This window comes from Drosophila nasuta, chromosome 3 (assembly GCF_023558535.2).
Source record: "Drosophila nasuta strain 15112-1781.00 chromosome 3, ASM2355853v1, whole genome shotgun sequence".
Taxonomy (NCBI): Eukaryota; Metazoa; Arthropoda; class Insecta; order Diptera; family Drosophilidae; genus Drosophila; species Drosophila nasuta.
This window is the reverse complement of record NC_083457.1, coordinates 47,124,892-47,139,720: the sequence shown is the minus strand read 5'-3', so window position 1 is coordinate 47,139,720 and position 14,829 is coordinate 47,124,892. Positions and strand designations below refer to the sequence as shown.

The 14,829-nt window shown below is 44.4% G+C and overlaps 5 protein-coding genes across 6 annotated transcripts; 2 read left to right on the top strand and 3 right to left on the bottom strand.

The window, feature by feature from the left end:
• Positions 1-519: 519 nt before the first annotated feature.
• On the bottom strand, positions 520-3,687 carry LOC132789027 (guanylate kinase-associated protein mars). The gene is given in 4 exon segments (XM_060796758.1): positions 520-1,121; positions 1,123-1,539; positions 1,541-2,019; positions 2,076-3,687. Coding segments are annotated over 4 exon segments (2,790 nt in total). The 5' UTR covers positions 3,556-3,687; the 3' UTR covers positions 520-707.
• Positions 3,688-3,841: 154 nt separating this feature from the next.
• LOC132789028 (bifunctional coenzyme A synthase) lies at positions 3,842-5,733 on the top strand. The gene is made up of 3 exons (XM_060796759.1): positions 3,842-4,466; positions 4,526-4,872; positions 4,930-5,733. The coding sequence occupies exons 1-3, from the start codon at positions 3,923-3,925 to the stop codon at positions 5,587-5,589; spliced, it is 1,551 nt and encodes a 516-aa protein (XP_060652742.1). The 5' UTR covers positions 3,842-3,922; the 3' UTR covers positions 5,590-5,733.
• On the bottom strand, positions 5,602-6,848 carry LOC132789031 (thioredoxin-like protein 1). Its single transcript, XM_060796763.1, has 3 exons — positions 6,365-6,848; positions 6,024-6,307; positions 5,602-5,960 (listed from the first exon to the last, which is right to left on the bottom strand). The coding sequence occupies exons 1-3, from the start codon at positions 6,728-6,730 to the stop codon at positions 5,747-5,749; spliced, it is 864 nt and encodes a 287-aa protein (XP_060652746.1). The 5' UTR covers positions 6,731-6,848; the 3' UTR covers positions 5,602-5,746.
• Positions 6,849-6,934: 86 nt separating this feature from the next.
• On the top strand, positions 6,935-12,988 carry LOC132789025 (calcium homeostasis endoplasmic reticulum protein). 2 transcript variants are annotated; one of them, XM_060796757.1, is made up of 13 exons: positions 6,940-7,103; positions 7,239-7,409; positions 7,474-7,814; positions 8,994-9,156; positions 9,410-9,482; positions 10,027-10,101; positions 10,290-10,366; positions 10,431-10,629; positions 10,687-11,778; positions 11,839-12,000; positions 12,065-12,424; positions 12,482-12,653; positions 12,751-12,988. In XM_060796757.1, exons 1-13 carry the CDS (start codon positions 7,082-7,084, stop codon positions 12,847-12,849), a joined length of 3,006 nt encoding a protein of 1,001 aa, XP_060652740.1. In that variant the 5' UTR covers positions 6,940-7,081; the 3' UTR covers positions 12,850-12,988. The 2 variants fall into 2 exon arrangements, 1 of the variants encoding a protein (XP_060652740.1); XR_009632672.1 differs by lacking the exons at positions 9,410-9,482; positions 10,687-11,778; positions 11,839-12,000; ... (1 more) ...; positions 12,482-12,653; positions 12,751-12,988 and having other exon boundaries at positions 6,935-7,103; positions 10,431-10,449.
• Positions 12,989-13,003: 15 nt separating this feature from the next.
• Positions 13,004-14,270, bottom strand: LOC132789029 (probable malonyl-CoA-acyl carrier protein transacylase, mitochondrial). The gene has a single exon (XM_060796760.1). The coding sequence runs from the start codon at positions 14,250-14,252 to the stop codon at positions 13,032-13,034; it is 1,221 nt and encodes a 406-aa protein (XP_060652743.1). The 5' UTR covers positions 14,253-14,270; the 3' UTR covers positions 13,004-13,031.
• Between the last annotated feature and the right edge of the window lie 559 nt (positions 14,271-14,829).

The following is a 14,829-nucleotide window of genomic DNA, read 5'->3' as shown; positions in this document are numbered from 1 at the left end:
TTATCGATAATTCTTATTTGAATTTAAAAATTAATGTATTTTTTAATATGTAACTATAATTATGAACAGTAATCATATAACTATGAATATATAAGAAGCATTCCAATAGGTTGTAAACACCTTTTAAGAAGAACTCGTTTTTTAATTTAATTTAACACTTTGAAACACTGAACTATATAAAATCTAAGAATTGTTAGCATTAATAAATCTGACTATAAATAAGATTGCTCTTATATGCAAGCACATTAAATTATAAATGACAACTCTTAGAAATTGCTTCTACGTAAAATAGGAAATTGTCATCTCTGCTTTGCATTTGAATTTAACTGAAGCTGATCGACTGGTTTACTTGATTAAATACTTTATTAATAAAACGATATACATTGGACATAATTTTTGTTAAATTTAACAATATTCCTAAGAATGAATCTGAATATAAACATTACAATAAATGAAAATCACATTTAATAATAAAAAGATCTTGAATGTCAAATCTGTTATTAATATCTCGGCTTTGAATTTGAATTTAACTGATGATTTGATTTAATACTTTATTGAGAAAAAGATAATAATTGTAAACATTAAATCATATCCCTATGAATATATGCGAATATAAGTAACATGACAATAAAATGCAAACACAATTATAAATAAACAAAGTCTTAACACATATTATTCAAATCTAAAAGCGACATTTTGTAAAAATTTTACATAAACTCAGACGACGGCCTCATTCGAACCCTTCGACTGCGCAGCACACACGTGCGTAATGCACCCTCCGGCGTTGCTGCTTCCGCTGCATTAATGTTTTGAATGGTCTGATTGTTTAGCGACGAACTCTTCTCCATTGACATGTCCTCCTCGCAATCTTCCAGCTTGTCGACGCCGTGGACCGTTTTGTCATCATCATCGCTACTCACATTGCCCTCCTCGACTGTAAACTGAAAGCGACGCACTTTCTTCTTGGCACTGAAAACGACACCACGTATCCCAGATTCACGTTTCTTGGTGCCCGGCGTCTTCAAGATGGACATGCGTTGCTTTGGTGTCGCAACAGGCAGCGGCGCCGGTGGCGATGGCGGCGTCGCTTGTCGTGCTTTCTCCTCAGCGGCTGCCGCCCCCCAAAAGAGCAGATTTCAACAAGGTGTTTCCGCCAATTGATGGACGTCCGCTGCTGCCACTCGATCTCCGCCCAGAGCTTCCAACAGAGAGACGCAGCACGGTGCGAGCAGGCGAAAAGGATTTACGATCGCGTACTACAATTATGCGTTTCTTCGGTGTTTCAACACTCGTCGTTTGCTGATCTGAGGCCGCTGCGTCTGCCTTGCGTTTTTCGGCCAGTGCTTTGCGTAGAAAACTCTTTATATTGCTGCTCGCCTTGGCTGCCACTTTAGGCTTGGCCTTTGCCTTCGTCTTAGGCTTGGGTGCTACGGCAATGGCATCGGGATCCTGCCAATCGTTGGCTTTCCAGCGCACCAAATTATTGAAGCGCTTATCCACATTATCGCTTTGCAATCGCATCATATCCCACCAGCCCTCCCAAGTCCTCGGCCATCACCGGTTTGGTGGCCTCGCTGCCATCGTTGGGCCGCAGTCCAACACCCGTTGCACCCGCTTCGCAGCGATCGATGAGGCCGCTAAACTGCATTAGTTTCTTGCTGGTCAAGAGCTTTGTCTGTCCAATGGCAGCATCAATCATATCCTTGCCACCCGATTCCGCCAAACGTTCCTCATGCTGTCCGCTGTACGAATCCCACTCATCGCACAACGCGTGCAATCGTCTAATCTCACTATCCAGCTGCATGCGAAAGTAGTGCACCGACTCCAGAGTGCGACGCACTGCCACTGGTGTTTCTGGTTGCTTTTCATCCTGCAGATACATGCTGTTGCGCTTCTGGCGCTCCGTGTGTGAATTGACTTTGCCACGCGACACGCTCACATAGGGACTCAGATAGTTGGGACGTGCAGATGATGGCGGCGGCGTTTGTGCCACAATTGTCTTGTCCTCAGTAGGGCAATCTTAAAAGAACAATAGGAGATTAGAGAAGTTTATACGAATTTTTTGTAATACTTACCCGATTCTTGAGGCATCAGCGTGCTTTGCGCTTCCGGAGTTGGCGATTCTATTAGGGAATTGGCCTCGGAGTAGCGCACAAAATTGAATCTCTTCTTTGTTTCTTCCTCCGGTTTAGGCGCAGCTTCTGCCTGCTGTTTCGTGGCTGGTGGAATCAATTGCCGTTTGACTGTTTTAGGTTGTTCATTAACTGAGACTGGACTCAGCTGGGTGATATCACGATAAGCCTCCAAAAGATCCTGGCTGCTGTTGTTGTTCCTGCACTGTGTCGATGTGGCCTGCGCCTGAAATGGATTCTCAACGACCAGAATCTCTATTGGTGTGTCGGGCAGCTGCTCCTCCGAGGCGATTTGCAGTAGCTCCTGCTTAAAGTTCGCACGCTTCTCAATCATCTTTTGTTTGTTATGCACGGGCACTTCTTTCTTCACCTTCATGCGCGTGGAAAGATCGGCGAGTGCTTGACTTCTTTGTGTTTTGATTGGCGCGGTAGTCTTGAATTTACCAGCAGCACCGCCTCCGACGCCACCTCCACGTAGCGGCTTTACAATCTTGGCTGTATTTGTGGGCCTCTCAAATGGCTGCGTCATCAAGTTAGTGGGCTTGCTAGCCTTTATTGCAGTTGTGGCTCCTACAGCTGTAGCTGGAGCTGGTGTTGGGCGCGTTACGGGTTTCCTTACAACGGACATCGGCTTCTTGAGCGGCTGCGGTTGCCTAGCTGTGGCCAGAGGCTGCTGCTTCACGACTGCTCCAGTCTGTTGCCATGGTTTCTTCACTACTGCCGCAACTGCTGGCTTGGGTTTGTTCACAACAATAGCTGATGCCTTTGTTGCTGTCAGCTGTCGAATGGGTTTCACTGTGGCCACTTGAATGGGCTTCGCTGTGGGCACATGAATGGGCCTCACTGTGGGCACTTGAATGGGCTTCGCAGTGGGCTTTGTTGTAGGCACTCCAATAGGTTTTACTGTGGGCACTTGAATGGGCTTCACAGTAGGCTTCACCTTGGCTGGCGGCTGCTCCAATGCAAGGATTTTCTCCGCTTTGATTTCCGTTGTCTTATTGGACTTGGTGTCGAGCACAACGTACAGAGAGCGTCGCTTGGGCGGCACAAACACCTCGGCTGTCGTTGTCGCAGCCGCTTGTCTAGTTTCTAGGGGCGCTGCCTTTTGCTTGTTTTCCGCCTTCCATTTGATGTAACGCTGCAGATAAATTTGCTTGCGTGCATCGCTATTATTCACTGGATTTTGATTCTCCTGATTGCCCTGCGCTGTGTTGGCTGTCTGGTCTTCGTGTTGTGGCTGCTTTTGTTGCTCCTCTAACATATTGTTTGGACTAGGACTTTTGTCCATTTTACGATTGCTTTGAAAGCGTTCTTCGCGCTTTTTCGCTCGTTCGACGCGTAGGCGATCCCGGTTTAGTTTATTGTGATTGCGCGGGCTTAGCACAATCGATTGTGACTTGAACAACGCTTTATATTCGGCCATTTTACACAACAAATGCGCTTAGGCTTAATTTTTTGTATTTTAAAAATTGTTCTAACTAGTAAAACCGAGATAAATATAATTTTCGTTTATATTTATTGAAGGACGCCAAGCGTTTGAGTGAAACAGCAGCGTCGTTCTGCTGCTATCGATATTTTTCCAAAAGACGCGATAGACAGGATACGCAAAAATGAGTTTCATTGTCGATAGCTTTGCGCAAAAATGAGAGGTCCAAAGCACAACAATAAAAGAAAATCGAAAATGGAGCGACAGTTATGTGCAGAATTTATCGATAAAAACGAACTGTAGAATCAACAAACCTGGTACAAAGTACAACAAATAATAAACTTCAGTTAGCCGCTATAACAACATGGCCTCGACGGGACTGCTGGTAGTGTCCAACATTAAGCAACTGGGCAAATCACTGCGCAGCATTGAAAAATACGTAAATTCGCTATACATTCATTTAAATGTAGCCGAAACGACGCCAACGCCGCCGCCACCTGTTTGGGGTCGTCTTATATCACAATTGTATGCGGATAGTGGCAGTTATGTGGGCAATCAGATGGATCTGCGTGTGTTAGTAGCACCACTGAAGCAACAACATTCCGTAACACAACTACGCAAGCCGGTGGATTTATTATTCTCGGACGCACATCAGCCGGAACTTTGCGATCGGCTGCGCACAGCGCTCAACATTAGCAAACCCACCATATTCCTGGAGGAAGAAGACAGCACTACTGTGCAACTGCCGTCGAATTCAGAGTCAGCCAACTTAAAGGTTTATGCGAATGTTGTGCTAGGCGGCACCTTCGATCGCATTCATATTGGCCACAAGATATTCCTTACTCAAGCTGTGTTGCGCGCACGCAAACGTCTGGTTGTGGGCGTCACCACATTGGCCATGAACAAGCGTAATGACAAGCAGTTACTTGAATGTAATCATTAACTAACGTATTAACTCAATTTGCAGATAAAGTGCTGTCTGAATTGATATTGCCAGTGGAGGAGCGTATTGCGCAGTTGCGCGAGTTCCTTTTGGATATTGATAACACACTGCAATATGAGATTGTGCCCATCGATGATCCCTTTGGGCCCACGCAAACTGATCCCAACCTCGACATGATTGTCGTCAGTGAAGAGACATTGTATGGCGGACAAAAGGTCAACACGATAAGAGCAACTCGTGCGCTTTGCCAACTGGATATTTTTTGCATTGATATTGTGGAAAGCAAAGTTAATGATGGCATACATGAATCAAAGGTCAGCTCGAGCAATACTCGCATCGATCTGCTGGGTACACGTTGGCAACAGCCTGAGGTAAAAAACACCACAACATCCATTTATATAAATTTAACACATATTTCCAATTACTAGCTACGTCCAAATCTGCCCAAACGTCCTTATATTATTGGACTGACGGGCGGCATAGCGTCGGGCAAAAGCAAGATGGCCGAGCGTTTGGGGAAGCTGGGCGCCCATGTCATTGACTGCGATAAGGTGGCACACGATGTCTACGAACCAGGGCAGCCCTGCTATCAGAAGATTGTTCAACACTTCGGCAGTGACATCTTGGCGAGCGGTAATGGACGGATTGATCGCACAAAGCTGGGACCACGAGTTTTTGCCAATCCGAAAGAGTTGCAGCTGCTTAACTCAATTGTTTGGCCCGAGATTATGGTTGAGGTGAACAAGCGTCTGGCAAACCTTCGGGCGTCAGAGCAAGTGCCGCAAGTTGTTGTCTTGGAAGCAGCTGTCTTATTGAAAGCCGGCTGGGAATCCAATTGTCATGAGGTGTGGTCCATGATTGTGCGACCCGAGGAGGCGGTCAAGCGGGTGATGGAGCGCAACAGTTTAAGCGAGACGGAGGCACGCAATCGTTTGGCCAATCAAGTGGCCAACGCAGATATTGTGGCCAAATCGCAAGTGATCTTTAGTTCGCAATGGGATTATGATTTTACGCAGAGTCAGGCAGAGCGAGCTTGGCAATTGCTACTCAAGGAACTCAATGATGGCAAGCAGCAGAGTAGTCTATAGATAGATAAGATATTAATGATTGCCAGCTGATTGTTTTTATTTGTTGTTAGTCATTGTTGTCAATGTTTGTTAATGCATTCTGTTTTCTTTTTTAATTTGCTTAATTGTAAGTCGAAAGTACAGATCAATACCAATCAAATTTAACTCAAACTCGATATTAATGGCTTTCGCCCTTCTTGCCGGAGACACGCTTAAAATCATTCATCTTAGTGGTGATGATGGGTGAACCTATGAAGCCAATGTAATCAATTTGAGTGATGTCGCCGCCCGACTGATTGTTCTTTATAAACAGCTGAATGTTCTGCACATTCTGGAATTTCACATAGCGCAAATTCACCGGCTGTCCATTCTCCAGTTCCTTTTCGCCCAGGCTAAAAAAGAGATCGATTTTATAGACAAACAGTTAACGCAGACTATTGTGATTATTTCCATACGTTAACTCCTGCACACTGCTCATAGACTCGGCCATGTCGAAATCAATAGTACGTGGCTGATTGATGAACAGCTTCACATCCTTGGGTCCCAATTGAGGTGGCGCCTTGAACTTCAGCGAATGTATTTTAACCGCCTGATTAAAGGTGATGGACAGTATAAGCTGTTCATCGCAGTCCGATTGCAGGTAGCCACCAGCCGAAGCGAGCGCATGCTTCAGATTATGATCATCCGATTCGTTCAAGCATTCGCACTCCTGCTTCGAGATGAATGTGTTAAGTTCCATCTGAAAGAGAACGTTTTAGTGACATTACCCTTTAAGTTCTGTAATTTGTGTACTCACCAAGCCCTGGCCGTAATCTTCGCCAGCTTCTTCAGCGCCGCCAGTGCCAATATGCTCCTGAATCTTGGCCTCCAATCCCATGACGTCAGCGCCCTGAATGCGATCGATTTTGCTGCGATTGCGATAGAATATGAACGTTGGCATTGCCGACACACCTTGGCCGGCAGCCGTGTCTTGGCACTTATCCACATCCACTTTAAGGAATATGGCTTTGGGATATTTGGTGGGAAACGTGTTGAAAACTGGCGCAATTCGCTGGCAAGGACCGCACCATGCTGCCGTAAAATCAACGACAACCAGGCGAACGCCCGCTTGGGTTAGTTCCGCTTGAAAATGCGCTTCGTCGTTAATTACACGTACTGCCATTATGAATTCTTTCTGTTGTCTTGTCTTTTTTTGCGTTAATCAAAGAGAAATGCAATTTGAATGACTGGCAGGTTTTCTAATAAAAAAAACACGAAACCAGCAATAAGCTCGTACGTTCGATTTCGATGCGGAAACTTATCGTTACTTATCGATAGGCTGCTTTTACATTGTATGTATCGTAACAAATGCCAGCTCTAAATATGGCGTCTTGATAAAAATAAGAGGAAGAACAATTGATAAAAAAAAATTGTGCGGCCGCCGCAAAAAAGTCTTTGAATAGAACTGTAGAAAAAGTTATGTTTATTTAAGCCTTACCTTACAAAATAACTAGTTTGTAAAACAACTCACAAAATGGACGTACAACCGCCAAGAGGTAAGTTCGCAACTACAAATAATAAAAGCAATGCTGCAAAATCGTTGCGCACGCACACATAAAAGGCAACACACACATGCAAAATATATGGCAAAGCTAAATGGATGATATATTTTTATACTCCCTTTCCGTTAGATGCAAGTTTACGCAATATAATAGATAAATTGGCTGAATTTGTGGCACGCAATGGACCCGAATTTGAAGCGATCACCAAGCAAAAGCAGCAAAACAATCCAAAGTTCGAGTTCCTCTATGGCGGCGAATTTGCCAACTATTATCAATATCGTGTGGCAGCCGAGCAACAAAGTAAGTAGGCGTCGTCAATATATTGTTGGTTAATTGCTAGATTTCCGTCATTTTCGTCATATAGTGCTGAAACAGCAAGGAGCAGGCATGCCAAGTGGTCCGCTTTATATGCAACAGCCACCGCCAAATCACGTTCACTATGCGCCGCAGCAGCAGCAACAACAACAACAACAGCAGCAACCACAACAACAGTCGTCCGATGGCGCAATGCAACAATCTCAGCATTTGTGGCCACCAAATGCCAATGCCACAAACCCTTCCAACCCTCAAGTGACAGCCGCAGCAGCTAACGGAACAGCGTTGACATTGAATTTAACCACTCAATTGGAGGCCATTAAAATGCAACAGAATACGCTAAGGGAACAAATCAAGCAATCGGATGCGAATCTTTCTGCACAACATACGGTAAATAAATCCAGTACTTGCTCCTTCTCTTCTCGTAGCAGGCGTGACTTCTCTTTTTTGCAAAAAAAACCTACATTTATCATTAAGGAAAGCAGTTGCAATCTCGAATTGAAATTTCGTTTAAAATTCTCGCTCTATGGGCTTGTGATACTCTTGTTATCCTTCCGTTTCTATTGCTCTTACTTCAAGTAATCAGTAAATGGCATAATGTGCATTTGCTCCACTCTTCCAATACAATTTTAAATCCCTTAGAGAAATGTAAGCAGTCATTTCTAAAGTATCTAAGGATTTTAGTCATTTCAGTCTTATTCCAATTGATCTATAGGCTAAGATTTTGTTGTCTCAATCTAAAAAATCAATAAGAATTGTAAATAGTTTGAAGTTCAGTCACTATTTAGCTCCTTCTTTGGAAAAATCGGAAACAAAAGAACCGGGAAATTGTAATTATTCCTGGTACTTTGTTATTGCTTTTAGTAATTACATTTGGGTCAGAAATCCCTATATATTTATCACCTATTTCTACCGTATCCATTCAACATTATTAAAATTCATCTGTTTCAAATTGAAAATCTAATTTTCAATTAAACCCAAAATGCAAATTGTATTTGAAACTTCCTGTGACTTTTTACAACTTTTTCGTCGTGACTTGCATCGGTAGTCAAATGTATCTTCAGTGTGATCTGTGTGATTCCCCCTGATTTGTCACTACACGTTTGGGCCTCCTTTACATATACTACTTGCAATATTGTTACAGCTTACCATTTGTACTTAAAAGAAGTATTTGACTATTTTTATTCTGTTACTTTTTTTATAACTATCGAATTTAACAATTTTACAATGCTACATTAAATTTTTGCTTTATTGTATATTTTTTGAAACATAAAACAAAAATTAAAAAAAAACAAAACAAAAAATACAAAAATATAACGAAACCACTCTTCATACCACCAACTGATAACAAATGTGTGTGTTCAAAACACAAAACCCAATTGTTGCAAACGAAATTCTCGTTTGTTGTCGCATTTGATCGATTCGAAAAAAATACTAAAACGTATCGCAAATCTTTCTGTGATGCGTGCGTTCAATAATCCAACCAAAACAACCGACGAAACATCTAAACACCTGAACACCAAAATGATCTCAAAAATGAATGCGTAAAACTGTGAATGAAACCTTTAGGCGCTGATGACGCAAAAGACAAAGCAAATCGACGATGCGATGGCGACGGCGCAGACAACGCAACTGGAGCAATTGGCCAACGAGCAGGGTATCGTGTTGAGGGAATTTGATTCAGTGCTTCAGCCGATTATCGAGTCCTGCACCAAGGATAGCATCTCAGCAGGTAAATATGCACAACATATCATATACTTCCTTATATAGTACAAACCAGATTCCACCAGACTGGGTTAATATTTAGTTTGTTAAGCCTTAAACTATATGTATGTCAGTTAACTTTTTTGAGCTAGACAAAGCGCAAATATTCCAAATTATTTTTATAAAAAAAAAAAACAAAGTATTTAAAAAAATATATTAACTTAATTTGCCCCGAGACAATAATGATAATATGAGTAACCCGTTTGATATTGCAATTTTAGGCAAGAACTGGATTTTACAGCATTCAACCGACAGCGCAAAAATCAATGTCGTTTTACAATATCTTTTAAAGAAGTATGCCTCAGTTTATATATAATTAATGATCTTTTCAACATTTATTAATTAACATTGTGTTTCTTTCTTTCAACGAGTGTGGTAAACGTAAACGTGTGTGTGAGCAAAAAACGAAATCAAATTGAAAATCTAACGCGATATGATGCAAGAGCGAGTCCATATTGGCGAATAAAAAAAAAACTAACGTGTCGCTGACTCGTCGAGCGAGAAACGAGAGAGATTCGTTGATTCGTTTTAGAAAAAAAAACATTCAAACGATGCACGTTTATTTCCGAACTCGACTCTCAAAAAAAAAAAACATTAACAATTGAGCTTAGTTAGGCATTAGATAAGATACTTAACATAAATAAACACAACATAAACTTAACACACACACACACTAAAAATACACTAAACCAAAAAAGACAAAGACGTATTGAAAGTACAAAAAACAAGCACAGTTCATAAAATGCAGCACAACAAACACCTTTGGCAAAATGTTGTTGTGTGCGCTCAGAGAAAAATGGACAAAAATATGTTTTTTCGTTTGTTAATTTATTTTTAGGGCTTTGGTCAATGGTTCAACGTTTCAGCAAAAATTGCATCTTATATATTTAGTTAATGATATACTCCATCATTGGTAAGTTCGCACAAGCAACAAACACACAAAAATAGTATAAAAACTAAGTAACAGAGTGAGAGAATTTCTTAAGAACTGTGTTGCTTAGTTTATAAGAGACTGGACATGATTGACAGACAAATGAAAGACAGACAAAACCATTGACCATCGACGAGACTTTTGCTTAAGCGGCCATAATCTATTTACAGTATGCGTAAAAATATCAGCGATTTGAAGAACAATCTCGAGAACGTCGTTATACCGATGTTCTGCAGCGCCGATTTGAGTAAGCATTTCAAATATTGTAAATTTATTTCTCGATATTCATTTAATAAAACCTCTTCCTTTAGTTGCCAGCAGTGATCAACGCACAAAGCTGTCGAAGTTGCTCTCACTGTGGGAGTCCAAGGCCAAGTTCTTTGATGCGTGTGTCATCTCGAAACTGCAATCGCCGGACTCCTCAATGCAAGAGTACAAAACGAATGTGCAGAACACGCATCATGACATTGTGGCCAAGTACTCACAGAGCACCAAAGCCACGTTAGACAAGTGAGTGGCACAATTCAATTATTTCACTTTGATTCTAATTTGATATTCCTCTTGCAGCTATCAGAAACAGCATCAGATCTTTATGCAACATGCGACGCAACAAATCGCGCAGTTAGAGCAGCAAAAGTTGCAGCTGGAGAAGCAGTTGCTGGTCGCCCAAAAGCCGCCACCACAGCAACAACAACAACAGCAGCAGCAGGTGCCGCCTGGAACACCGCAAAATAAATCAATACCAGCTCTGATGTCACAGCGTATTGCAATGCCAGGTGCGGATCAGGAGCACATGAACACGCCGCCACCGCCGCCAAATCATGATCTGTCGCAGCCGCCGGTTAACAACATGTATGCGGGCTACCAACAGCAACAACAACAACAGCAGCCGCCGCCGCAATTGCCGCCGCAGCCTGGCAATCATTTTGTGGATGCACGCGGACCGAACTTCTTCATTCCGGACATGTCCAAGCCGCCGCCAGGATTTGGAGCGCCACCCTTGCATGGCCAAGGGCCGCCTCAGCAGCAACAACAGCCACCGCCGCCAACGCAATATCCGCCGATGCCTGGTCAAGTGCCTGGGGGCGAGCCAATTGTGGATATGGGCGTGTTGAATGCTGCTATACAGGCTGTGATGCATCTGCAGCACCAACAACAACAGCAGCAACATCAGCAGCAGCAGAGGCATCCCGATGAACAACCACCAATGCCACAACAACAACAACACCAGTCGCAACAAATGCAACATCCACAGCAGGCGCAACAACCGCCACCGCCATTTGCTCAACTACCGCTCGGTAGCTTGGGGCAACCAGTTGATGGTGGCGTCGATATTGGTGCACTGAATGCGGCCATTAATGTGGTGTTGCAGCAGCGACCCGATGAGCAGCAGCAGGACCTTGATGACCTAAAGCATCGCAGCTTGGAGTCCGTTGAGCCTGCCATGGCGCCGTCTCAGGAACCGCAAGTGCCGACCGCACCGTATTATGATCTGCCAGCAGGTCTCATAGTGCCGCTGATACGTCTGGAGGATTACAACTACAAGCCGCTGGACTCGACGGACATTCGTTTGCCAGCGCCGGCGCCGCAAAGCGAGCGCTTGACCAATGCATTGAATGCCTTCTATGCGGCGCCGTCGCACGATCGACCCAGAGACAAGTGAGTGTAACGTGAAGATGGAATTTTGAATTGGCACTGATTATTGCATTTCATTTACAGCGAGGGCTGGGAGAAGCTGGGCCTATATGAGTACTACAAGGTGAAGAATGCGGCACGCAAGCAAAAGGAGGAGGAAATCAAGAATGGCACACGCACCAAATCCCGCTCGCCCAGTCCCATTGTGCTGGAGAAGACAAAGAAGAGCAACAAGCGCTGTTATCGGTATGAGACATGCAACTTTAGAGCATCATCAGTAAATTATAACGTATCTAATTCTATTTTGCAGTTCCAAGAGTCGAAGTCGTTCACGTTCCCGCTCGCCCGCTAATCGCAACAGATCCCGTTCACGCTCCAAATCGCGTTCCATCGAACGTGCGCTGACGCCGCCGCCGCAAAGAAATCGAGCTGCTGGAGCTGCAGGAGGAGGCGGTAGCGGTGGTGGCAGCAATCGCAAGGCGCGCAATCGTTCGCCGCGTCATGAACGTGACAATAGTCGCGAGAATCGCGCGGAGCGAAACAACAGCAACAGCAGCAACAACAACAGTAACAATAGCAACAACAGCAGCAACAACGGTGCCGGAGCGAGTGCCAACAACAATTCCAGACGCGTGGAACGCGACAGATCTCCCACGCCACCCAGTTTCTTGTAAGCACATCAAATTTTGCCATCCTTCATTGCTATTACACTTCTTATTACTTGCAGTGGCAGCAGTTTTGCCAAACCACAGGAATTCATAGAGGAGACCAATAAGGGCCACCAGATGCTCATGAAAATGGGTTGGGCTGGTACTGGCACCGGCCTTGGGTCGAAAAATCAGGGAATTGATACGCCCATCTCGGGTGGCGAGGTGCGCGATCGCAAGGACATGTACAAGGTACGAAGCAGACGAAGTCGATGGCAGCCTAATGCGCATCAAGGAGGAGCAAGACGATGCTAGAGCAAGATAACTTTCGAATTTCCAATTCTTCCAGGGCGTGGGCAACAATCTGAACGATCCGTTTGAAAGGTTTCGCAAGAACAAGGGCGCAGCATTTGCGCACCGCATGAGCACAAGAGATTACAAAACTTAATCACAACTACAACAACTGGAACAATACCAACTACACTCCCGCTACACTTTCAACTAATCCTGATCTGATCTGGTGTTGTCTTCGCATTTCTGAGCTTTTCCTACTTCTTTTAGCGAAAGAAAATACACATAATTTTCATAAATCAAAATGCTAAACACTTTTTTTATACATCGTAATTAAGATTAAGCTATAACATTGTGAGCCGACTGGGCTGCCTTGGCATTCACCTTGTCCAGCACCTGCAGCAAACCCTTGCCGGGTCCACACTCGAAGGTGCGTGGGAAATTTACGCCCTGTTGCCTCTCGTAGATCGTGTGCAGCGACTGCTCCCATTTCACCGGGCGCACAATCTGCTTGGGTAGCTGGCGCAAGATGTGCGAGGCATGTTTGTACGGCTTGCCGTCCACGTTCGAGTAGACACTTATGATGGGATCCTCTAGTCGAATGCTGCTCAATGCCTTGGCGAAAGGTGCCACCGCGCTCTCCATGAGCGGCGTGTGAAATGCGCCGCTGACCGCCAAACGTTTCATGCGGCGAATCTTCAGCGATTTGGCGTGATGCTCTAGGAACTCAATGGCCTCCACATTGCCAGCGATGACCTTGCAATGCGGATACATATAATTTGCAACGCCACAGTATGGCGATTCTACTCCACGATCCAGACACCATTGCTGCGCCTTGGCGCACGCTTCGCCCACATTTGTATCGGGTCCGTAGATGGTCATGGCCATGGCGCCGGGTCGCTGATCACAGGCCAACTGCATGGCATTGGCACGCACTTGCACCAGCTTTAAGGCCTTGTCAAAGGGCAGCGAACCGGCAAAGACAAGCGCCGTAATCTCGCCCAGACTGAAGCCGGCTGTTGCCACACAGTTTTCTATGGCCTTGGGACGTTCCTCGCGCAGCTGTTCTAAGGCGGCCAGTGAGGATACCATCACAGCTAGCTGTGCGTATTCGGTGCGATTGAGTTTATCCCGTGGTCCCTCCAGGCAAATCTTCAGCAAATCGTATTTGAGCACTTCGTTGGCCAGCTCAAAGATGCGTCGTGCGCCTGGGAAACGCAGTAGATCTTTGGCCATGCCCACATATTGTGTGCCCTGGCCGGGAAATAGCACTATGCTCGTTTCTTTGGGATCAATCGTTGGCCGGCTGTTGGTTACCAAAGGCTCCGCAAGATCATTGAGTAGCTGTTGTCGTTGATTGGCGTTTACATCCGGTGCAGCGGCTGTTGCCGTTGTTTTGTTACTGCTGCTGCTCCAGCGGCACCAGCTCCAGTTGCCTGGTAGGTGAGTTTTACGCACTAAATTCCGTGTTTTTGCTGCGAACATTATTTTATTATTCTGTGTGCTCCGTATAAAAACGCGGACTACAAAATAATGCGTAACAGCTGTTGTTGTTAACATTAGTTAACACAAGATGGCGCCAGCTGCTAGCGCCCTCTAGCTAGTAATTCACTTACGATTTCAATTGGCGGTTGCTTTTGAAATACTAATCTGTCATATACGCGCGGTGTGATTTATGTTGGCCAAAACATGACTAAGCTGCTTTAATAGCCAATTCCAATTAGTTTAGCAATAATGTGTGTGCTTTTATTAGCCATTAACTTGGCATTGGTAGCACATTAGTCATGGCTGTCTGCGAATTTCTGATTCCAATTAGTCGACATACATGGGAATTATGTGAAAGAGCATAAGAATGTCGGTTTGTCGTTCACGGGCTGCTGCTCATTAGAAATTCGAGCATTCCTTGAGAATGTGCAGAGTTTCTTGAACTCGTGCAGATAAAAGACAAAAAAAAATGAAAACAAAAAAATAAAAATAAAAAATTCTTTGAGAGACCGCTAAGGCAGAGGAGGATTGGAAAAAGAGTAAACGGCAAATTGTGGTGTTCTTGCTTGATGCCGGAGTCAGACGCGGACGTGACGCACCACTTTCGCCTTTTCTTCAAGGAGCACGCCTTCCGAAAAAACAACAACAATAA